The sequence below is a fragment of the Haliotis rufescens genome, unplaced genomic scaffold (assembly GCF_023055435.1).
Source record: "Haliotis rufescens isolate VD_foot unplaced genomic scaffold, xgHalRufe1.0.p SCAF_3, whole genome shotgun sequence".
Lineage (NCBI taxonomy): Eukaryota > Metazoa > Mollusca > Gastropoda > Lepetellida > Haliotidae > Haliotis > Haliotis rufescens.
The window spans coordinates 65,051,788-65,079,009 of record NW_025964001.1 but is presented as its reverse complement, the minus strand read 5'-3'; the positions used below and the strand labels follow the sequence as shown (position 1 = coordinate 65,079,009).

General features: G+C 39.6%; 1 protein-coding gene across 1 annotated transcript; it reads left to right on the top strand.

Annotated features, from left to right (window-relative positions):
- Positions 1–915: 915 nt before the first annotated feature.
- On the top strand, positions 916–26,914 carry LOC124152807 (carbohydrate sulfotransferase 15-like). Its single transcript, XM_046525853.2, has 7 exons — positions 916–1,235; positions 12,136–12,409; positions 21,455–21,559; positions 22,649–22,805; positions 23,617–23,788; positions 26,004–26,151; positions 26,727–26,914. Exons 1-7 carry the CDS (start codon positions 930–932, stop codon positions 26,912–26,914), a joined length of 1,350 nt encoding a protein of 449 aa, XP_046381809.2. The 5' UTR covers positions 916–929.
- Positions 26,915–27,222: the final 308 nt, after the last annotated feature.

The window sequence follows — 27,222 nt, the reverse complement described above, 5'->3', positions numbered from 1 at the left end:
AAGGCCTTAATGGCTTACGCTGTAATACGTTGTGAAATACGGACGGCAAGGGCTGAATCTGCTGGAAAATTGCTCGACAAAAAGAAAAAGATGAGCATTGTTAATCTGAATTCAACCTCCTTGTCACACAGACTTGTATTGTCACTTTAAGCATAGATCCAAAATTAAAACAGATGAGTCGGATATTTCTCCTATATTCCTAGTTCAGCTCTTTGTAGTCTTCCTTACTGATCAAACGCGAAATAAAAGGCCCGTGCGAGTATGAGCACTCCCAACTCATGCAATGTTTATCATACTATTGCAGTTGTCATATCTAAGTTGCACACGTATTACAGTTGTGAGATATATTTTCTTCCCCGGAATATAGAATTCCTACCTGAATTCGGTATTAAGGTGATGACTGATACGTCATCAGTTATGACGTAGTCTCTTCAGATTGTATGGCGTGCTGAAAGAGATATAGATTCTGAAGTTAAATGATTTAGGTGGACTGCATGTATATTCGTTTATGAAAAGGGAAAAAAGAAACGGTGAGAGCACACATCCTTGTCCGATCCCGGTACTGACGCACACATTATACCCTTAATATTGTATCTGGTGCGGCTGCACCTGCACGGCTGTTATCCTCTTAAATGCGTAAAATAAAAATAAATCCTTAAAAAGATGATTATCCATCGGGTATTTGAGCAACTATTCAAGGTACATTCCGACACATTCACTTAATTTTATGAAGATAATAAATAGAGATATGAAACGCTAACAGCGTTATTTCTACGCTTCAATGCCTTGTGTCTCTACGTGGAGGCAATATCTGATGTGTTAACTGCGATTCGTTTGACAGTCGGCACATCTGTCACCAGATCTGTGTATATTGCTATTTCACCGTACGCGTGTACTACATTCCACGTCGGCCGTACACAGTTGTACTGATGCTTTGCATCAACTGTCGCGCCAGCATGAGGCACAAAGTCAAAGTCACGACCTTTTTCTTGACCGTTCTAGGAACTTTATATTCTTGTATTTCAATGCGCAAATCTTCCAGGTTGCATTTGGCAGAATTGAAGAATGTGTCCCAAACATCTGAGACATTACTGGCTTCAACAAAAGTTGTGTTGGAAGAGAGTTACTACGAAGACAATAATTCACGGCTTTTGTTTGCAAACGACTTAGAGGACAGCATCAAGGCTGGAAGACATGACGGAGATTACTGGAGAGACCTCAATGTGCTGAACACGGTAGGTATAGTCAGTTGGCCAGGGGTGAAAAACAAGATTTTCCCACATTTTCCTGTATACCTTAAACCTTTTCTATTGCATAAAGGAGGTATCTGTACACAATTTCCATTGGGTAGTAAGCTTGCAAGTGTGTGCAGGAATTTTCAGGGGGTCAAAATTGCATAAATTGAAGGAAAAATGCATAATTTGACAAAATTGGCTGTAACATTTTATTAAGTCATTAAACTATCCAAATTATGTCTTTGATTACAGGTAATATGTTCGTTTATCTGAATTTGGCAAACATTTTGTTTCATTTAACTGTTATTCTAAATGTCAATGGAAACATTGGTAAAAATCATGTTTTTTTACTTCATTTTCAAATCTTGTGAGTAGGTAAAACACTAATTCCATTGAATTGTGACAACAAAACCACTATAACTGGGTATTTAAATCTGCCTCAACCATTGTACTATCCTATACAAAAAACAAAATGAAAATATATTACATCGGGGTTGAGATATTGTATACAATGTTACCCAACCCCCCAAAGACCAATTTTGACGAAAATTGCTTATTGAGATATTGTGGTAGATGCTGCTGCTGTAGTCGATGTGTGGGATAATTGCAACAATGCTTAAAAACACCAAAATAGTAAACTCATAAAGAAAAATGATGTTTCAAGTTTTTCTGTGAGCATTTATGGTGGCCATCTTGAATTTCAAGATGGCCGCCATTTTGACCTGTTTTCAAAATCAAGATCTTATATAGTTCTTCAACATGGTCATGTAATATATCATATGAAAGCTTTTCACATTGTCTTTTCAATGATGTACATCATTCACTGACACCTGTGGTAAATTGATCCCCAACAATGAAAAAAGGAAATATTGAAAGCTAATTTCTCTCGCGACTTCAACCCATACCCAAATTTAGATTTAAATTAAAATGGACATATTTTCACTCAAAATAGTAGATATACTGCACTTTTGTCTGAGCATTTCACTGGTATATAATTTGAGTGAAGAAACAAACATGAGAATACTTGTAGTATTATGAAGTATTAAAAATAAAATGTGAAATACTGTCATCTCTAGTCACCGAGTCATCTGGAGAGGTAGGTAAGTTGTTTCTGTTAGGCATGACATATCACAACTACATCCAAAGGAAAACATCCCATGATGTTCTCGGCGCAGCTACACCTGAATGAGGAGCATTTACCTGTTGTGCATTTACATGTGAGCAATTGTAGACACAGTGCTGGCATTCGTTTCTTGGTCATTCGGATGGGTTCTATGACATCGCCTGTAGACGTCCACCTATACTCTTTTGGTGGTGGAATGTCAGCCCCTCCTTTGTGGGCAGAACACCACGTGATGCACTGGTGCTAACATCTGAGTAGAGGTTGTGTGGTGGGAGTTCCTCTAGGTCTCAAACTCTGTGAAACATGTCAGCTGTAAGTGTATTAATGCTAGTTGCAGTCGATGCTGGATTGTACACTTTGATGACAAGTGAGTCTGTCTCTTTCATGTTGAAGGCACCAGTTTCTTCTGTTGGTTGCAACAAATCTGATTGTGCGATAAATATGTTCCCGGTCCACAACCTGTGACCGCATGGAATGCTGGTCGAGCTGCTACAACATCTGAGAGAATGCGAGATTGATGTACATAATCAACTGATATGCACCCATTCATATCTGAGCAGAAAACCGATGTTTATGACGTTTCAACTGTACTAACACATCAGTGTCTCGGCTGTGAATGACACTGTGGTCGTATCCATTGCAGGTGGCATCCATGACATTGATCACCATTCGTGTATCTGCCTCTTCATGTGTTGACAGCAGATTTGGCATTGCTTCAGATTGATCTATGGAAGAACGAAAATCTAAACTAAGCCACTTTTCCGCTGGTGGCCAACTGACTAACTACCATGCATCTATTAAGCACTCAGTTACTCAGTTGCAGTATGCACATTAGTCATCATGATTTGAAATAAGAGATTTACCCATATTATTCTGCCCCTTATAACATGTGTCCCACCATTAAGTGCTCTGAGTCATCATAGGTGTTGTTTAATTCATTGATCCATCATTTCTTACAGAATTCTGAGACTCATGCTCTTAAAATAGTAGTAAATTACAGAGATTTGTCCCAACAAACAACAAATCATACTGACTACCCCACAAAATGTGTATGATACATAAATAGATGTAAATCATAGTTACATCTTCTTGTTTTAGTAACATTATATTTGTTTTAATTGACAAATTATTTCCCATACAAACCCACACACTATCCTGCTATAGCCATGTATCCTGATTTTCATTCAACAGTACTTCAAGACACCTTTAGTATAAAGTATATGTTGTAGATATTATTATCATATAGCAAATATGAATTTAGAAAGTTTATCATCAAATCTTCTGATGGTTTAATAAATGCAAATTGAATCCCACAATCATTCCATGTAGATAAATGTATTTATTTATGTTATTTGTTTTTGCATATAACAGATTATACTGACATATGTTACAGTCAGTGTCTATAATCAGGCCCAATATGTATATTTACTGAAAATTTCAGTCAATTTGTTTATTGACTAATTCACTCAGGCAAGGTGTATTTTTTCTTAATTTTTTTTCATTTATTATTGCCTGAAAAATAGGACTGGATTTTAGACAGACTGACTGAAATGAATTAGACTGCATAATTTAATCTCCTCAATTTAATTTGAATCTATTTGATCTTGTGAAGATCAAAGTAACTTATGTAAGATATTAAAAATGTTTTCACAATGAAATTGATTGATTCTCCAAACATGAAAGAATACCAGAGGCCTTTTTTATGTTGCTTATCTTTATTGGCATAATATTAAGTTCAGAAACAGATGACTGCTAAAAAGTCATGCACGTGTAATCAAATACAGGTGCATATAGGGTCCTTCGTGTCTGAACATTTTTTTTTTCTATTTTGTAAAATTTTAAAAAGGCCAAAATAATATATATCTTTCATTGGTAGTATTGAAATATAATCATGGTAGTATCTGGCAACAAACCGCCACCATTCATACATAAAATCATTTTATACAACATACATCAATTAATTATTAAAAAAGATTTCAGTGATTTCCATTTCTTTTATTTTGAACATTGTATTTTGATATCGAGTTGATGACATAATTTTACAGTGCCTGTTTCTCTTACAATTTCTTGAAAACATTTCTCATTGTTCTCAGTTATATATCTGACAAATACTGACAAATACTGTGTTGCTGTCAATATTCACAACACTTTACGTTGCATAAGACCTTCACATTTCGCGTACCGCTGTACAAACTGAATTGCATGCATATGATGTAGCCTGTTCGGCGATATAGGAACGTATACAAAATCTACTTAATTTTTAAAAGTGTGATATTCATACATCAAGGCCAACACTTTCAGTACCGATTGCAAAACGTCAACAAAGCAACCTGGAATGAACGATCAGCTGATCTCACCGCTTCGAACGCCTATCTAGTGGTTAACTATACTATATAATCAGTCGTGGAACATGGAACATTTATTTCCGGGCATGACAATAGATCAATCATTGTTTAGGCGAAAAGATATGCTGTCCACACACAAGCGTGACCGTTGCCGATAGAGGTGAAGGTTATACTAGTTAACTGTCTATAGGCGTCATAGTAACATGTAGTGCTCGTATCGCGCATACCACATGCGCCGTCAGTTTAAGGTTGGACCGTCCGGATCAGCGCACCTAGCGGGTTAGTGAAGGGAAGATAAATTGAAAAAGATCGCCCATTCTTTATCGTGCGGATATAACGTGCGCTTTCCGACACTATGCTGAGAGAGCTGACGAGGACATGAAGGTTATTTTTTTGTCAAAAATAATCCCCCTTCTTAATACTTTGGTCATATAAGGTGTGTACCAGCTATGAACATATACTCGAACAATCACGATTGCTACACAGTAGACCAGGTAAAGTTATCGATTTAATATTGACTAATGTTGCTACCACTGTGGACAAGGTATGCGTCTAGGAACGCTGCAAATTCATTCATGAGATTGTGCTTATCACTTAAAATAGTTCACAAAATAAATACCCGTTTCAAAACATATCTTTCCCATCCAACACTTTAATGTAAACATAAACGTTAACAATGGAATATAATACATTCAATGTGAACGTTAAACAAGTATTATAGGTAAAATGCATAGCATTTTTACAGCATGTTATCTAAAATCTGCGGGCAACTGTAACGTGATAGCAGTCCGCCTTCCCCTAACCACGGGCTGCTATCAATTCTATTGCTATGTGACGTCATTATCGTCACGTTTCTTGTTTGTGACGTCATCCTAAATTATGTTCTATGACGTTTCTATTTGTAAATCAGTTACCTCCGTTGTAAGCTTTCTTTCTCAATATTTTTATTGACAAAGTCACGAACGCGGTTTCTTCGAAAATTAATGTCTTTGCACATCACAATTAATGATATTAAAATACAAATCGAATGACGAATTTCTGTACAAGAATTGACATGTTAAATATGTTACGTGCGGTTTTGGAAAATCCAAAATGGCTGTTACTTGCGGAATACGGACTCATATTAGGTCAGTAACAACCATCTTGGATTTTAACTGACGGTATACGAGCTCATATAGGATTAATAGTTCTACTCTCTGATTGGTCAATCTCACTTTGAGGCATAATAATGTTGCTTGACGAGGGCCCATTATCACGCCCGTTGTTAGGTGACGTCATATTGATTTTTCAATAGTGACGTCATCTGGTTTGTTCGATGACGTTTTCACATTTGTAAAAGTGGGTCAGTTATATTCGTTGTGTGTTGATTACAGTAAATGCTTTAAAAGCGATATTGTTGCTAATTTTTATTTGATGACAAATTCTATTCATTTTAGCTTTTATAACGGCAACTCTTTTGGTCAGGGCATTATCGTTTGCAGAAACGCTGTCTCTTTTCAACTGCCCTCCTTCGTCGTGCAGTTAATGGAAGAACTCGGTCTTCTGCAGATGCTAATGCCCTAAAAATTGAGTAACCCTTATAATAGTGAGTTAAAGAAGAAATGGTGCAAATGATTATGTAAAAACGAAAGAAAAGTAGTTTTGCACCATCATTTAGGACAACGATGTAGAGTGCAAATGGTGATGCCATTAACAAAATTGGATCTTCTTATGGTTATTACATTTATACTACGACGTGACCTGTAGTGGGATGACCTCAGATTTTTGTGTAGCAGCAGGCACTAAGATTTGATTTAAATGAGATTGGGAATTTACTGAATAGTTGTATTTCCATACCCAACTCTTTCGCGACTCAACAGCAGCAGTCAACTATCGTAAAAAAATTACCAAAATTTTTGTGTGACATTTCTAAGGGCAATGAAATCAATAATTAGTCTGAAATGATCAGTCACACAACCTTATATTGCTGATATCTTCAAATCCAAACATGTTAATATATTAAATACTTGATTCTCTGGTTTTCATTTTGCTTTGATAAATACATCAGCATGCAAGAGTCGTTGATTGTAGAGAGGTACTTATTTGACCTGACAAGTTTTAACTTGGGAGCCCTTGGTATTGATGCTGTCCTATTGTAACCATTGCAAAGCAAAATATTTCAGGCAAACGTCTCAGCAAAACTGACAAACATTTATATCATGAATATTAATATTCGTAACACAATTTGGTTGTAAACACGTTTAGATTATGAACATGTTTGGGTTTTAAACAATTCCAAACATGTTTAGTGATCACAACAACGCTTTAATTATCGGATAAGGAATAAACACGTTCTTCACAACAGTATAACTTATTAAAACGTCTTCTGATGAAATTACATAAAGTATCTTCAGGCCAAATCGGACTGAACACAGACCAAACACATCTGATAGAGACTATGTTGAGAATGTGGAGGAAAAGGGCTTCACTTTGGGCAACGTGCTTGCTTTAAATAGCAAGAGCTGTGATACTATAAAGTGGTATTTAGGTAGATATAATATTAGTCCATACTATAAACACATTTGATGATACATCTTTGAGGTTTAAGATGATTTTGACGGCCCGGGCCAAGACGGAGCAAACGCATGTGACAGGTTTTCTTAAGAAAATGAAGTAAAATGGCTTGACTATAACGGACCAGTTTTCTTTAAATGCGATGTACTGTGACACTGAAAAGGGGCATTTAGATAGATATAATACCATCCTATAGATGTAAACATATTTGATGATACATATGTGACGTTTACACTGACTGCCCGGGCCAAGTCGGACCCATCTCTTGTGAGACTATGTTGAGGATATGGAGAAATGAGATTCACTTTAACCAACGTGTCTGCTTTAAATACGATGAACAGTGACATTGTAAAGTAATATTTACTTAGATATAGTGACATGCTATAGGTTATAAGTGCTATGCCTGACAGGTGGAAATTTGTATCACGATAGTTGGAAGTTTTGGAGACGTTTCAAATCCAATTTCGTTTAACGATTCTTCTTTTACATGTAAGCTAACTCAGCCACGCCCATAAACAGCTAGACTTCCTGATTTTCAAGCGATTAACTTGTAAAGGCGTTAAGATGATGTGGCATTCCGTAATTAGTACGATGTTCTAGTATAAGCATATACACTTAGACAGATATTTACTATGATAACGATCCAGGGATAAATAAACGCAGGTCGGGTTGCTATTATTTCCTTGGTTACAGATAATAGTTAATTATAAGTTGACTTTTTTTAACACTTTTTCATAAGATGAAAGAAATATTGGTGCAGGAACAGACTAGCATTTAACAATAAAACCGTCATGCAATCGCGTTACTCAATAGACACTATAAAAGGTGCCATTTTTAACTATGTATTTCTCAGTTTATGATATCAGTAAATCATTTATTGATTCAAAAGAATGAATTAATATCACAAATTCGATTTATGATGTCATGTTATATTTATTGATATCGCATAATCGATTTTTAGATAAAAGTAAAATAATTTATTACATCATATAATGTATTTTAGCATATAAACAATCGAATTTGTAATATTATAAAAATCAAACGTAGTTTTTCATATCACAAATTGTTATAGTTATATTCGCTAGAGTGTTTTGTATTTGGGCGCGAGCATATCGGTAGATATATATTTATTTGCATTCCTCCTACTCTACTGGGTGAATGCTTGTTACTCAACGTTTGGTGTTTTGCAGGGTGTCCTTCTCGCTAAAATAAAGCAATACTGACCACATTAATTGTTAATGGTGGTTATATATCTTTAGCCTCTGTCTCCATGACATTAGGCCCATTTTTGAATAGTTCGTGTACATAGATAGATTATCGTAACATTCACATCTATAGTTATATTCAGATGATGTCTGTGCATGTATGTAATCATGGCGAACGTCTTCTCATATTTGATAAGTTTTCCTCCTGGCTATTCTGGGAATATAAGCTTTAGGATTACAGATGTATCGGTGTATTAAAACGCGATTTGAATATTATTATTTACTATCTTACTTACTACATGCTTTACATGAGGCGTTTCATGTTTACATGTCACCACAAATTACAATTATTGCTTGTGAGTCCAACACAATTGACAAATACTCGAAAACATACTATTGATGTACGTTGAAAAGAATATAAATTGTAAATGACACAATGATGTATCAAGGATCGAGTAGAAGATATATTGACAGTAGCGCGTGGAGTTTATGCAACAGACCTGTGAAACAGCACTACTCTATATGCCATTTCAACTGACACAGTCAAAGCTCAATGTTTACCTCTTCTAGCGGCCATTATCCAACGGCCATCTTGCCATCTTATACCCAAACCCGCGCTCACGTCTACAGGTCTCTTCCTGCTGTAAGGCAATTAGTAGAGTGAGTGAGTATGGTTTTACGCCGCCTTTAGCAATATTCCAGCGATATCACGGCGGGGGAACCAGAAATGGGCTTCACAGGCAATTAGTAGAACCCTCTCCCTCAGATGTATCCTCCATGATATAACCTACTCTCATTAAGTAAATGCTGCCCTTTCTCAGCGTCACGGCTACCGATTTGAGACAAAGAGACCCATGCATCATAAAGAAATTAGGGTCCAAAAAAACAATGCTCCATCAAACCTCACTGGAAGTCGTACAAAAGACGTTTAATGTCAAGTCACACAAACTTTTCAAAGACAATAACATTTTCCAGGAGCATGTATTCTCTTAACACCATCGCAAAAGATCACGTAGAAGCCAATGGTCGTATAAATAAGGTAGAACAGATTGATCACAACAGATTTTCCAACAAAATCACATCTAAAAAAGAGACATCAGCAGGGACATCATTAAATCGTCAGAATATAAAAAAAATGCTCTCCTTGTTACCACTTCAAATCTCAGCTGAACATGGTTCGCTAGTCACGCCAAAGACCCGTGTTCGATTCCCGACATTGGTACAAAGTGTGAATCTCATCTATGGTATCCCCCGCCGTGATATTGCTGGAATATTGCTAAAAGCGCCGTGAAACCATACTCACTCACTCACTTACTATTCATGTTAAACTGCGGCATTGAATGTCAGTGGATTAGCACTGTCGTCCTTGAATGTTACACATTTCTGTTTACACTAATGTCGTCCTATAATGCCACAATCTTCTGTTAACATCACTGCCTTCTCTGAACACTCACCATCTTCTGTTGACATCATTGTCTTCTCTGAACACTCACCATCTTCTGTTGACATCATTGTCTTCTCTGAACACCACCATCTTCAGTTAGCATCACTGTCATCTCTGAACACTCACCATCTTCTGTTGACATCATTGTCTTCTCTGAACACCGCCCTCTTCTGTTGACATTATTGTCTTCTCTGAACACCACCATCTTCAGTTAGCATCACTGTCATCTCTGAACACTCACCATCTTCTGTTGACATCATTGTCTTCTCTGAACACCGCCCTCTTCTGTTGACATCATTGTCATCTCTGAACACTCACCATCTTCTGTTGACATCATTGTCTTCTCTGAACACCACCTCTTCTGTTGACATCATTGTCTTCTCTGAACACCACCATCTTCAGTTAGCATCACTGTCATATCTGAACACTCACCATCTTCTGTTGACATCATTGTCTTCTCTGAACACCGCCCTCTTCTGTTTACATCATTGTCTTCTCTGAACACTCACCATCTTCTGTTGACATCATTGTCTTCTCTGAACACCACCATCTTCAGTTAGCATCACTGTCATCTCTGAACACGACCATCTTCTGTTGACATCACTGTCATCTCTGAACACTCACCATCTTCTGTTTACATCATTGTCTTCTCTGAACACTCACCATCTTCTGTTGACATCATTGTCTTCTCTGAACACCACCATCTTCAGTTAGCATCACTGTCATCTCTGAACACGACCATCTTCTGTTGACATCAGTGTCATCTCTGAACACTCACCATCTTCTGTTGACATCATTGTCATCTCTGAACACTCACCATCTTCTGTTGACATCATTGTCTTCTCTGAACACTCACCATCTTCTGTTGACATCATTGTCTTCTCTAAACACTCACCATCTTCTGTTGACATCACTGTCATCTCTGAACACTCACCATCTTCTGTTGACATCATTGTCTTCTCTGAACACCGCCCTCTTCTGTTGACATCATTGTCATCTCTGAACACTCACCATCTTCTGTTGACATCATTGTCTTCTCTGAACACCACCTCTTCTGTTGACATCATTGTCTTCTCTGAACACCACCATCTTCAGTTAGCATCACTGTCATATCTGAACACTCACCATCTTCTGTTGACATCATTGTCTTCTCTGAACACCGCCCTCTTCTGTTTACATCATTGTCTTCTCTGAACACTCACCATCTTCTGTTGACATCATTGTCTTCTCTGAACACCACCATCTTCAGTTAGCATCACTGTCATCTCTGAACACGACCATCTTCTGTTGACATCACTGTCATCTCTGAACACTCACCATCTTCTGTTTACATCATTGTCTTCTCTGAACACTCACCATCTTCTGTTGACATCATTGTCTTCTCTGAACACCACCATCTTCAGTTAGCATCACTGTCATCTCTGAACACGACCATCTTCTGTTGACATCAGTGTCATCTCTGAACACTCACCATCTTCTGTTGACATCATTGTCATCTCTGAACACTCACCATCTTCTGTTGACATCATTGTCTTCTCTGAACACTCACCATCTTCTGTTGACATCATTGTCTTCTCTAAACACTCACCATCTTCTGTTGACATCACTGTCATCTCTGAACACTCACCATCTTCTGTTGACATCATTGTCTTCTCTGAACACCACCATCTTCTGTTGACATCATTGTCATCTCTGAACACTCACCATCTTCTGTTGACATCATTGTCTTCTCTGAACACCACCATCTTCTGTTGACATCATTGTCATCTCTGAACACTCACCATCTTCTGTTGACATCATTGTCTTCTCTGAACACCACCATCTTCTGTTGACATCATTGTCATCTCTGAACACTGCCCTCTTCTGTTAACATCACTGTCATCTCCAAACACCACCGTTGTCTTTTTAAGAACACCAACGTCTTCTGTTGTTATCATTTTCTTCTCTGAACACCGCCCTCTTCTGTTAACATCACTGTCCTCTACAAACACCACCGTTGTCTTTAAACACCACCGTCTTCTGATGACATCGTTGTCATCTCTGAACAACGCCCTCCTCTGTTAACATCACTGTCATCTCCAAACACCGCCGTTGTCTTTAAACACCAGCGTCTTCTATAACCACCCGTTTCTTTAATCATCATCTTCATCCTCCCTAAACTGCAGCACCACTGTCCCCATTCAAGCTCCTCACTTTTGATGCTGATATTTTTCAAAATAATTCATTTCAGATAATACCAGAGACACTCCAAACAATGAGGAATCCATGCTGGTGGGAAAATCACCCCGGCGAAACTACTTGTGACAAGTTGAGACTCATGAACAAGGCATTGAAACTGCCTGGTACCCAAGAGAATGGGCCAGTTCTGAGGTGTTTGCCGTATTTCTATCTCATTGGTCAAGCAAAATGTGGAACCACAGACCTATTTACAAGAATCACCCAGCATCCTAGTATACTGTCACCCATGACAAAGGAACCATTTTGGGTTTTTCCTCTACGATTCCGTGAGTATTCAGTCGACTGAGTGAGTGAGTGAGTGTGACTACGGTTAAACGCCGCTGTTAACATTATTCCAGTTATATCACGGCGTGTCAGCTTAATGTTGGAGGAAGGCCGAAGTAGTGCAGGTCTAAGACGTTTACCACTTTGGTGAAACCCACGAGCACGGGTATGGTGCTGACAAACCTAGAAACATAATCGTGGCGAACCGGGATTCGAACCCACAATCATAGGTTTCTGGATTGCCCAAGGGACGCAACTCTGCACAGCGAATCGCGGCTCTTTAGACGACTGGGCCACCGGTGCTCCCGCTTGCAGTCAAGGTATTTGGTACATATTTTATGAGCAAACATCTGTTCTATCAACTGCTGAATATATACTGAGTGAGTGAATATAGTTTAACGCCGCCTTTAGCAATTTTCCAGCAATATTATGGCGAGGGGCACCAGGAATGGGATTCACACATTGTACCCATGTAGGGAATCGAAACCGGGTCTTCGGCGTGAACCACTGCCCCCTGAATATATAAGATCGATATAAAAATGGCATGAGCAGTACACAACAAAATAGGGAAGAATGACCTCAATAGACAACACATTCAAGAAAAATATGTTAAGTAAATTGCTTTTCGTCATGTGGATAGTGTCCAACGATAATTATGTGGGATGCGTTCCAACAAAGTGTTTGGTTTTACGCCGTTTTTATCCGGGGTAGAATAGTTCTTCGGCAACCAATGCTATGACTATGGCTGTCGTAAGAGGATCGGATGGTGAGGCTCGCTTACTTGGTTGAAGCATGTCATCGAATCCCAACATTAAGTGTTGACATCATGCATTGTAACCATGTAGGGAATCGAATATATGTATGTACTCCTATTGAACGCGTAGTTTCGGCTGCCCAAGCGGAACGTGTTTCACTTTTTCGCATTTTCTGCAATAAAACCGTTACGTGGATATGTATCACTTTCTACATTAAGCATGGTGTGTGTGGACGATGTGTTTTGCGGCGACTAATTTGAACTTGTATTTGTATTTTTTTGAAATTGCGTTTTTAAATTTTGAAGTTTCATTTTGACGTCAGTTTATTATCAAAGAAGGTCTTTCTTTATATTCACAGAAAGTATTTGTGGCAAGCTCAGTTGTCTTTGATGGGCATTTAGGTGTAGGATAAAAAAAAACAACTTTTTTTCATGATATTAAAACCCAAACCCAATGGGAATAAAATGTTTTATTTAACTTATAAACCGAAAAGAAATTTTATAAAAAAAAATACGTTTCAAACATACTTTCCATGAGCCTTAGGAAACAGGGTAAAATATCCCCCTCTGACGTACATTTACATGTGAGGTGAAATGGTATTTAACGTCGCGTCAAAGATTATTGCACTGATATAGCGACATGCAGGCACGTGTGTGTGTGGCTGCTTGTACTAGTCCGGACTTATGCCGATTTATAGTGCCAGCACACTGAAATACTATGCCGCAGTTTAACATAAATACCCCACTCAGACACAGTATACTGACTCCGAGCCGACCAGTCCTTGTTTCAAGCCCCTTAATGCCGAGCGCCAGACAGGGTAACAAAATACCATCTTATAACGTCTTTTGGAATGACGCAGACGAGGATGGAACCCGGGACCTTCCGCTCTCCGGGCGGACGCACTACCACTAGACCACGGAGGCGGTCATCATGTACATGTAAATGAACGAGAGATTCATTAAAGCATTGCCATTTTATCAGCGCCTCTGTAGCCTATCGGTTCAAACACTGGGCTGCAGATGCAAAGATTGCTTTAGAAAACATTTGTCATTTAATTTTGCATCATTCCGCACATTTCCGAACGTACTTTGTGTTCAAATTCAATCAATCAATCTTTATTCAAGCACTTAAGAGGCCCCAGGACTATAGTACATGTGACAGAGATGTTGTCACACAATTTTTACTATTATTTACAAATTTGGTTCTGTATAACAGTACGTGGAATATATACATGGCTACATTTTGTATTATTAATTTATCTAGACTGTATAACAATCGCGATATTTCACAATATTTGGATCATTAAAGTGGTAGAATATATATATTTTTTCTCACAGTGGAGTACAATGGACATACAAGTACAAAGTGATATTCATCCTCTATATCCTGGCTAGCACACATTTTACATAATCGTTCTGACCTTGGAGTATTTGTGTATCTCCCACTCTCGATGCATAAATCATGGAATGAACATCGAAATCTTGCCAGTGAATTGCGGTATTTCTTTATATTTGCACAAAACAGATATTGTTTAGTGTATATATGAGTTTTCAACTTTCTTAAATATACAAATTTATGCGATGTCAACGAAAATGACAACGATTGCAGATAAATATCTTTTAGCCTCTGTAGGAAAGAATTGGTAAATACACTTTCAGATTGTATAAATTAATCATACCAAACATTTCCAAAACCACTATTGAATAACTTTTTTTTCACATCAGTTACCCAATTAGTCTTTCCATTCGTGACGTTTTACATCATCGTATTGTAACATTTCTAAGGGTATCTCTATAAATTCATTTTAAGGAGTTTCAGCCAGTACTTCATGAATTTCAACTGTGAATATATAAATAGAGAAAACCTACCACATTCTCCATAAACCATTGCGCTAGATGTGTTGGGTTTTACACCAAGAATTTTTTTACATGCAAATAAGTGGATTATATGAAAACATATCTAGCAAAAGACATTCATATGTTACAGTATCACCGGACATTATATTTCGAAAATCGCGGGGATATTATAATATTCCCGTACATAACTAGAACAATAGGATCACTGAAGTTTCATAAAAGTTGGAAAAACATGAGGACATGGGTTTTATGGATAACATGTTCTTTATTGATTGTAACTACGTTTATGGTTTACTTCAGGGAAATGATGAGTGAGTGAGTATAGTTTCACGCCGCTTTTAGCAATATTCCAGCAATTTCACGGCGAGGGACACCAGAAACGGGCTTCACACATTGTACCCATGTGGGGAATCGAACCCGGGTCTTCGGCGTGACGAGAGAACGCTCTAACCGCTTACTACCCCACCGCCTTCAAGGGAATGGTGAAGGGACAAGAAACGTTACTACTTGAGCGATGACTCCCGGGTTATATTTGCGATCGGCTTGAAAAACAAGATTGTGAACGAGAGGAAGAACAAGCAGTAGTGGGGAGATCTTAATGTCCTCTGTGAGGTAAGGGTTAGGAGCCAGGAGATTTAAAATACCACATGCACAGCAACACGCACACACCAAGACATGTACAACAACCTTTTTGTACTCGATTACAACGCACACCAACACATGTACAACAACCTCTTTGTACTCTCTCACAACGCACACCAACACACGTACAACGACCTCTTTGTACTCTCTCACAACGCACACCAACACATGTAACACAACCTCTTTGTACTCTCTCACAACGCACACCAACACATGTACAACAACCTCTTTGTACTCTCTCACAACGCACACCAACACATGTACAACAACCTCTTTGTTCTCTCTCACAACGCACACCAACACATGTACAACATCCTCTTTGTTCTCTCGCACAACGCACACCAACACATGCACAACAACCTCTTCGTACTCTCTCACAACGCACACCAACACATGCACAACAACCTCTTTGTACTCTCTCACAACGCACACCAACACATGTACAACATCCTCTTTGTTCTCTCTCACAACGCACACCAACACATGTACAACAACCTCTTTGTTCTCTCTCACAACGCACACCAACACATGTACAACAACCTCTTTGTACTCTCTCACAACGCACACCAACACATGTACAACAACCTCTTTGTACTCTCTCACAACGCACACCAACACATGTACAACAACCTCTTTGTTCTCTCTCACAACGCACACCAACACATGTACAACAACCTCTTTGTACTCTCTCTTAATGACATCTGTGAGGTAAGGGTTAGGAGCCAGGAGATTTAAAATACCACATGCACAGCAACACGCACACACCAAGACATGTACAACAACCTTTTTGTACTCGATTACAACGCACACCAACACATGTACAACAACCTCTTTGTACTCTCTCACAACGCACACCAACACACGTACAACGACCTCTTTGTACTCTCTCACAACGCACACCAACACATGTACAACAACCTCTTTGTTCTCTCTCACAACGCACAACAACACATGTACAACAACCTCTTTGTACTCTCGCACAACGCGTGTACAATATAATCTCGATATCCTCTCATTCCATTCCACATGTACCACAGGATCTCTGTCTCTCGCACACCACCTGTGCAACAGGATCTTTGTACTCTCTCATACCACATAAACAATAGGCTCGTTGTATTCGCTCGTACCACATGTACAATACGCTCTTTGTACTCTCTCATATACCCGTTGTTCTCTCTCAAACCACATGAACAATGTATTCTCTTATACAACATAAACAATAGGCCAATAGTACTCTCTCCTACCACATGAACAGTGCACTCTTTGTATTCTCTCCTACCACATGAACAATACGTTCTTTGAACTCTCTCACACAACATGAACAATTCACTCTTTGTATGCTCTCACACAGCATGAACAATTCACTCGTTTTACTCTCTCACACCACATGAACAATTCACTCCGGTACTCTCTCACACCACATGAACAATTCACTCTTTGTACTCTCTTACACCACATGAACAATTCACTCTTTGTACTCTCTTACACCACATGAACAATTCACTCCGGTACTCTCTCACACAACATGAACAATTCACTCTTTGTATGCTCTCACACAGCAAGAACAATTCACTCGTTTTACTCTCTCACACCACATGAACAATTCACTCTTTGTACTCTCTCACACAACATGAACAATGCACTCTTTGTACTCTCTCACACCACATGAACAATTCACTCCGGTACTCCCTCACACAACATGAACAATTCACTCTTTGTACTCTCTCACACTACGTGAACAATGCACTCTTTGTACTCTCTCACACAACATGAATAATTCACTCTTTGTACTCTCTCACACAACATGAACAATTCACTCCGGTTCTCTCTCATACAACATGAATAGTTCACTCTTTGTACTCTCTCACACAACATGAACAATTCACTCCGGTACTCTCTCACACCACATGAACAATTCACTCTTTGTACTCTCTTACACCACATGAACAATTCACTCTTTGTACTCTCTTACACCACATGAACAATTCACTCTTTGTACTCTCTTACACCACATGAACAATTCACTCCGGTACTCTCTCACACAACATGAACAATTCACTCCTTGTTCGCTCTTACACCACATGAGCAATTCACTCCGGTACTCTCTTACACCACATGCACAATTCACTCCGGTACTCTCTCACACAACATGAACAATTCACTCTTTGTATGCTCTCACACAGCAAGAACAATTCACTCGTTTTACTCTCTCACACCACATGAACAATTCACTCTTTGTACTCTCTCACACAACATGAACAATGCACTCTTTGTATGCTCTCTCACACCACATGAACAATTCACTCCGGTACTCTCTCACACAACATGAACAATTCACTTTTTGTATGCTCTCACACAGCAAGAACAATTCACTCGTTTTACTCTCTCACACCACATGAACAATTCACTCCGGTACTCTCTCACACAACATGAACAATTCACTCTTTGTACTCTCTCACACTACGTGAACAATGCACTCTTTGTACTCTCTCACACAACATGAATAATTCACTCTTTGTACTCTCTCACACAACATGAACAATTCACTCCGGTACTCTCTCACACAACATGAACAATTCACTCTTTGTACTCTCTCACACCACATGAACAATTCACTCCGGTACTCTCTCACACAACATGAACAATTCACTCTTTGTATGCTCTCACACAGCAAGAACAATTCACTCGTTTTACTCTCTCACACCACATGAACAATTCACTCTTTGTACTCTCTCACACAACATGAACAATGCACTCTTTGTACTCTCTCACACCACATGAACAATTCACTCCGGTACTCCCTCACACAACATGAACAATTCACTCTTTGTACTCTCTCACACTACGTGAACAATGCACTCTTTGTACTCTCTCACACAACATGAATAATTCACTCTTTGTACTCTCTCACACAACATGAACAATTCACTCCGGTTCTCTCTCATACAACATGAATAGTTCACTCTTTGTACTCTCTCACACAACATGAACAATTCACTCCGGTACTCTCTCACACCACATGAACAATTCACTCTTTGTACTCTCTTACACCACATGAACAATTCACTCTTTGTACTCTCTTACACCACATGAACAATTCACTCTTTGTACTCTCTTACACCACATGAACAATTCACTCCGGTACTCTCTCACACAACATGAACAATTCACTCCTTGTTCGCTCTTACACCACATGAGCAATTCACTCCGGTACTCTCTTACACCACATGCACAATTCACTCCGGTACTCTCTCACACAACATGAACAATTCACTCTTTGTATGCTCTCACACAGCAAGAACAATTCACTCGTTTTACTCTCTCACACCACATGAACAATTCACTCTTTGTACTCTCTCACACAACATGAACAATGCACTCTTTGTATGCTCTCTCACACCACATGAACAATTCACTCCGGTACTCTCTCACACAACATGAACAATTCACTTTTTGTATGCTCTCACACAGCAAGAACAATTCACTCGTTTTACTCTCTCACACCACATGAACAATTCACTCCGGTACTCTCTCACACAACATGAACAATTCACTCTTTGTACTCTCTCACACTACGTGAACAATGCACTCTTTGTACTCTCTCACACAACATGAATAATTCACTCTTTGTACTCTCTCACACAACATGAACAATTCACTCCGGTACTCTCTCACACAACATGAACAATTCACTCTTTGTACTCTCTCACACAACATGAACAATTCACTCTTTGTACTCTCTCACACTACGTGAACAATGCACTCTTTGTACTCTCTTACACCACATGAACAATGCACTCCGGTACTCTCTCACACCACATGAACATTTCACTCCGGTACTCTCTCACACCACATGAACAATGCACTCCGGTACTCTCTCACACAACATGAACAATTCACTCTTTGTACTCTCTTACACCACATGAACAATGCACTCCGGTACTCTCTCACACCACATGAACAATTCACTCTTTGTATGCTCTCACACCACATGAACAATTCACTCTTTGTACTCTCTCACACCACATGAACAATGCACTCCGGTACTCTCTCACACCACATGAACAATTCACTCTTTGTACTCTCTTACACCACATGAACAATGCACTCCGGTACTCTCTCACACAACATGAACAATTCACCCTTTGTACTCTCTTACACCACATGAACAATGCACTCCGGTACTCTCTCACACCACATGAACAATTCACTCTTTGTACTCTCTTACACCACATGAACAATGCACTCCGGTACTCTCTCACACAACATGAACAATTCACTCTTTGTACTCTCTTACACCACATGAACAATGCACTCTGGTACTCTCTCACACCACATGAACAATTCACTCTTTGTACTCTCTTACACCACATGAACAATGCACTCCGGTACTCTCTCACACAACATGAACAATTCACTCTTTGTACTCTCTTACACCACATGAACATTTCACTCTTTGTACTCTCTTACACCACATGAACAATTCACTCTTTGTACTCTCTCACACCACATGAACATTTCACTCCGGTACTCTCTCACACCACATGAACAATTCACTCTTTGTATGCTCTCACACCACATGAACAATTCACTCTTTGTACTCTCTCACACCACATGAACAATTCACTCTTTGTACTCTCTTACACCACATGAGCAATTCACTCCGGTACTCTCTCACACCACATGAACATTTCACTCCGGTACTCTCTCACACCACATGAACAATTCACTCTTTGTACTCTCTCACACCACATGAACAATTCACTCTTTGTACTCTCTTACACCACATGAGCAATTCACTCCGGTACTCTCTCGCACAACATGAACAATTCACTCCGGTACTCTCTCATACCACATGAACAATTCACTCCGGTACTCTCTCACATGAACAATGAAAGCTAAACATTACAACACACTTATAATTGGTATGATATGAAATGGTTGTTTAAAAAAGTTGTTTTATATATAAAAAAATGCCAAAAACACTACCACAATTAAAAAAACGTCTGATGGTGGTCAGAGAATGCCCCGAAAATACGAGTTACAAGCTTCAGATAATTGGAAATAAATGGAAAGTACCCACCATCAAAGAAGTATAAGGTGTCTATCGTATTTTCATTTAATCGGTATGGCAAAGCGTGGAACTACAGGAATGTTCTCCGGAATTACCCAACACTTGAATACTCTACCCCTTGATTAAAGTAACACTGTGACTTTCACCGGTGCGATTCGATGAGAAGGGAACTGAAGTATGTGGTATTTGTATCTATTTAATAGTGAGATAGCCGTCAACTAATTTCTACACTAAATACAGACCGTAATATTTGGTTCACATTCGTCATTACTCGTTAAAAGATCTAGCTGTCTGATAGGCCAGTCCCCTTTTTGTAAAAAAACAAGTCAGTTGGGGTAACCCCCATATACAAATATAGATTTTGTTATCATGTCAATAGCTTTTTTTGAGGGCACGAGAAAAACATATTGACATCAGAGCTCGTTTTTCGGGTTAACTCATCATATCTGTATTGTTAATTGTGAATGTGTGTAGAATTAAAATACTTTAATTGTCGTGCATCTTGTTGTCTGTAATATTTATGTTTATCTGTGTGGTTTGTTTTATTCTACAAATGTGATGTTTGTTTCAGCATTTTGATCTACATGCTATTAACTGATATGTATTTTGCTGTACGTTGGAAAATGTCTGAAATATTGCCAATGCGACGTTAAATTCTTAACCACTCACAGAGATGTAGGTCGCCCTACACTTCATCCTACATGCAGTTTCATATTTCAGAAAAAGGTTGTTCATCGATTGAGACATACCTAGACTTTCTTCAAACCTCCTCTAACAGAATAAAGGAAAACTATTTAGCAAGCAGCGTCAGCGCACTAATCACAGGTAGGTAGTTACATTGCTGATGGTGCCACAGTCAGGTCTGGATAACTTCCCCCATCAGCCATGCGAGTAGATAGGTAACATACTCCTGTAGAAAACCATTTTCCATAACCAGCCACATATAGTTCATATTTAAATGTATTAATATAGTGTAATATTTAATCATATTGTCATTATTATTCAGAAACATCGCCTAACCATCTTTTTTCGTCTGGTATCTAAGTTAAAAGTTCGCGGAATCCATATGTTGTATTAAGGAGTTGAGGTATAAAAGGGAGTGAGTGAGTATGGTTTTACGTCGCTTTTAGCAATATTCAAGCAATATCACGGCGGGGGACATCAGAAATTCACACATTGTACCCATGTCGGGAATCGAAGCCGGGCCTTCAGCGTGACGAGCGAACGCTTTAACCACTAGGCTACCCGACCATCCCTTATAAAATGGAGGTGTATACGCATAAACCAGAGTGCACACTATTTTTACGTTTATAACTCCAAAAAGGGAACAAAGTACATTGAATTCATTCTAAAACTATCTAAGTCAACAATATAAAATTCATAAATTGTCATAAGCACAACATACTGTTGACAACGATTCGAAATTAGTGACATTATTCAGCGCAATAATGCAATACAAGCCCCGCCCACCCTATTATCAGCCAATTAGGAAACAGTAATATGGATGTGTTTCATGGCAATTTGCTATTCTGATTGGGCCACACCACATCTAAACATGCCAGTGTAAACAAACTAGATCTAAACTAAGCATGTTATTCGTGATTTAACCTTCAGTCACATACACCTTTTTAGTGGAGGGTCCATTGTGAGTTTTGTGATAAAAGAATGAAACTTCGCACAATTGTAGGTAATGACCTTCAATATATTTTCAGATAAAGGACCACCTAAAAAATCCAATATGGCCGCCAAATTCAATATGGCCGCCATGGGGGAATGATCTATGTTGTCTACACAGACTAATTCTGTCTTCTTCCTTATTTGAAACAGCATTCCACAAAGTGACATATGCATTATACATGTTTGTTGTACGTTGGCAGGCGTTGGTTGCAATGTATCTTACCGTGGTTCTTGTAGGGGATGGGTCTACCACTACCATGTCCGGAAACACCTGGTGGAATATGTTGCCTGGCAACGAGGGATGTGAAGAGCCGTGTATCACCAATGCCAACATTGTGTATCAGATGAACCCGAAAGCGAAGATACTTGTGTCATTAAGGAACCCTGCGTCCCGGTATGAGTGAAGACGCAGCCATAAACCAAATTTTGTATTTTCATATTCACTAAAGCCGTGAGTAGGGTCATCACCAAGCAAAGATTGGTTGGTTTGTTGTTTAACGCCGCACTCAGCAATATTCCAGCTACATGACGGCGGTCTGTAAAATAATCGAGTCTGGACCAGACAATCCAGTGATTGACATCATGAGCATCGATCCACGCAATTAGGATCGATGACATGTATCAACCAAGTCAGCGAGTCTGACCACCCGATCCCGTTAGTCGCCTCTTACGACAAGCATAGTCCTTTTACGGCAAGTATGGGTTGCTGAAGACCTATTCTACCCCGGATACCTGTGGTACCGCCTAAGGCAGGTGACCCAGCAATGAATGGGTACCCGGTCGTATAAGATGGTGATGTGGCATATCATCATCATCATCATCATCATCATCATCATCATCATCATCATCTCCTCCTCTTTCGGGGGCACGGGTGGCCCAGTCGTTTAAGGCGCTGCGATTCGCCGTGAGGAGTTGCGTCCCCCGGACACGCCAGAAACCTATGATTGTGGGTTCGAATCCTGGTTCACCCCTATTACGTTTCTAGGTTTGTCAGCACCATACCCGTGCTCGTGGGTTTCACCGAAGTGGTAAACGTCTGAGACCTGCATCACTTCGGGCTTTCCTCCCACATTAAGCTGACACGTCATGATATAACGGGAATAATGTTAAAAGCGACGTTAAACCCTACTCACTCACACACTTACTCCTCCTCCTCCTCCTCCTCCTCCTCCTCATCATCATCATTATTATTGTATTTGTTGCAGGTCGTTTTCCTACTACATTATGAAGGCTCGAATTTTGAAGTACAACGTTTCCAAGGAACATTTTCATGGTCTAGTGGTCAACGAAATTACCGAGTTTCAAAACTGCATTTCTCGCTCATCTCTCCGTTCCTGTGTGATGAACTCAACAGAGGAGAATTACCTCATCACAGCGGTAAAGCTTGACGATTTGAATACATGCACACACACACACACGCACACACAAACCTGTCTTGTAAACGTTTGACTTTAGGTTCGTTTGTTGTTTAACGACACACTCAGCAATATTCCCGCTTTATGATGGCGCTATGTAAATAATCAAGTCTGGACCAGACAATCCAGTGATTGACATCATGGACATCGATCTAAACGATAGGGATACGATGACATGCATCTACCAAGTCAACAAGCCTGACCACCCGATCCCGTAAGTCGCCCCACAAGCATGGGTTGCTGAAGATCAATTCTAACCCAGATCTTCACGGGTGCATTAAACTTAAGGCAGGTATTTGGTGAAGAAGACTCACCGACCAGTGACCGCCTCCGTGGTCTTGTGGTAGAGCGTCCGCCCGGAGAGCGGAAGGTCCGGGGTTCGATCCCGGGCCGCGTCATACAAAAAGACGTTAAAAGATTGTACTTGTTGTTACCCTGTCTGGCGCTCGGCATTAAGGGGCTAAAACAAGGACTGGTCGGCTCGGAGTCAGTATACTGTGTCTGAGTGGGGTATTCATGTTAAACTGCGGCATGGTATCTCAGTGAGCTAGCACTATAAATCGGCATCAGTCCGGACTAGTACAAGCAGCCACACACACACATACACGTGCATGCACGTCGCTATATAAGTGCAATAATCTTGGACGCGACGTTAAACCCAATTTCACCTCACCTCACCTCACCTCACCTCACCTCACCTCACCTCACCGAACCTCACCGACCAGTATCGGGTTGTAAAGTCTCGCTATCCAACAAGACAAAAACGTAATTCCTTGATCACTAAATTGTCACTAAACGTAGTGACCACAGATATAGTTACATGTCTATCTTGAGAGGTTCAGGGCAACCTGACACTAAAGGAAAGCAAATGTCATCTGATGTTTACTGAGAAAACAATATGTGAAATGCTAGACTTCCTCACTGATTTAGGCAAGAAGTAGACATCCCCATGGGCACCAATTGTGCTCCCCTTCTTGTTGATCTGTTTCTTGATGCATATGAATCGGAATTTCATCCCGGATTGACAAAGTCAAACATGGAATTTGGTCAACTAGTTTAACTTAAGGTTCAGATATTTGGATGATCTGATATTCAGTACTGGTCAAATAGTAAATTCCCTTTCACTTATTTACTCACCTTGATTAACTAGAACCAAACGAGACCAGTGAAACCGCCTTATCTGTTGATTATATGTTCAGATGTTGCATCTAGCTTCAGAGTGACAAAATCTATGCACAAGACAATTTCCAGTTGTCAGCTTTCACTTTATGTCGGGTAGTGGTCCAGTGGCTCCAGCCTTTGGTGGCCACAGTTCACGAATTCTAGGTACCATCGAGTATGTTCTTACAACAGACACGCTTTGTACATGTAGTAGAGATTTCTTATGAATATGGAAAGTGTTTTTTTGCTTGTATTGCACACCACGAGACCGAAGTTCGAGGTTTTGGTTTGGTTTGGTTTGTTGTTTGACGCTGCACTCAGCTATATTCCAGCTATAAGACGGCGGTCTGTAAATAATCGAATCTGGACCAGACAATCCAGTGATTGACATCATGAGCATCGATCCACGCAATTAGGATACAATGACATACATCAACCAAGTCAGCGAGCCTGACCACCCGATACCGTTAGTGGCCTCTTATGACAAGCATGGGTTGCTGAAGAGCTATTGTAACCCGGGTCTTCATGGGTCCAAAATTCGAGGGATGCTCATGAACGTTTAGTATGTCCGTATATTTTTATACCTTACAAATACTTATTTCGGTGAAATATTTGTAAGGTATAAAACTAGATCTATCATGTGTCTGCTCTCTACAGGGTGGTAACGCGCAGTGCGACCAGAGAAAATTGTTTGTTAAGTTGAAAACTTGACTTGCCTTTGCATGTGTTTGTGCAGGTGCTCCAGTGCAGAAAGTGCGCTCATCATTTTACGAACACCTGATATCATCACTTTTTGATAATGATTCCTTGACACATGCTTATGAAATAGTCAGAATCGTACGATGGACTCTTCTTTTATCAGAGATTTCTTATGATTATGAAAAGAGATTTGTCGCTTTTATTTACATTGCCTTACGTTTCATCGTCGTTATCACCTCATCGTGTCAACTATAAATACAATTGTTCGTAAAAAATACGTGAACAAGTGGACATTGACAGACATATGTTTATTACAGATCGGCCTACGTTCAAGCATTTACCACATCCACTTACAAGACTGGATGAAGGTCTTCCCTCGAGAACAGATATATGTTGTCCATTTTGAACACTACATCAAACATATGCCAGACACTCTCGCTGGCGTTTACAATTTCCTTGAAGTGGGCAAGTATTCAGTTGTGTTTATGCTTTTGGTACGCTCGTACACCATTGATGCGAATTTCGCAAATGTTTTCCTGCTTCATGTATGGTCAGTGGCAAGCCAGAAGTAACAAGTGTATGCTTTTCCGTTCACAAAAGCGGATAGTGTGAGAGTTTCACCGTCGTGGTTTGGCGGCGGGGTAGCCCAGTGGTGAAAGCGTTCGCTCTTCACGCCGAAGCCCCGGGTTCGATTTCCCACATGGGTACAGAAGCCCAAATCTGGCGTCCCCGCCGTGATGTTGCTGAGTTAAAACCATACTCACTTCATCGAAATGGTAATATATTTTACCTACGACTTTTGTCTCTCGATGCATTAACTTCATTCGCCGTGAACACAATACCTATTTAATGCGATGCTATCCCAACTCTTTGTGCAATCTACACCAATACGTACACGCCTAATAAACTTTTAAAACACAACCCATCTCATTTGCTGAATGCTATTGTTATGTTCCATGTAGGGTATTCCAATGAGGTAGTTCTAAGAATATAATTATATGGTACCAAGCCTTAACAAAATTCGGTCTTGTTTTTTTCAGATTTACTATCGGACCAAGAGATGCAAAGAATTGCTGAACATAAAATCCAAAATCAGAGACCACTCTCTGGGCAAAAACTAGGTGACATGTTGCCGGAAACAAAGACTTTGCTGGATAAATTCTTCAAGCCCTTCAATGCACAATTAGCTACGCTCTTAGACAACGATGTGTTCACCTGGACAGTTTGAAAATAAAGTTTGGAATAAAGTATATGTATTTATTTGTACATGGTCATGGCAACAGACCAGTATTTGTACTACCAGGGGTCACGTCAATGGACCTTCACCTGTGATGGAATCAGAGGTGAGGTGAGGTGAAATGGGGTTTAACGTCGCGTCCAAGATTATTGCACTTATATAGCGACGTGCACGTACGTGTGTGTGTTTGTGTGGCTGCTTGTACTAGTCCGGACTAATGCCGATTTATAGTGCTAGCTCACTGAGATACCATGCCGCAGTTTAACATGAATACCCCACTCAGACTCAGTATACTGACT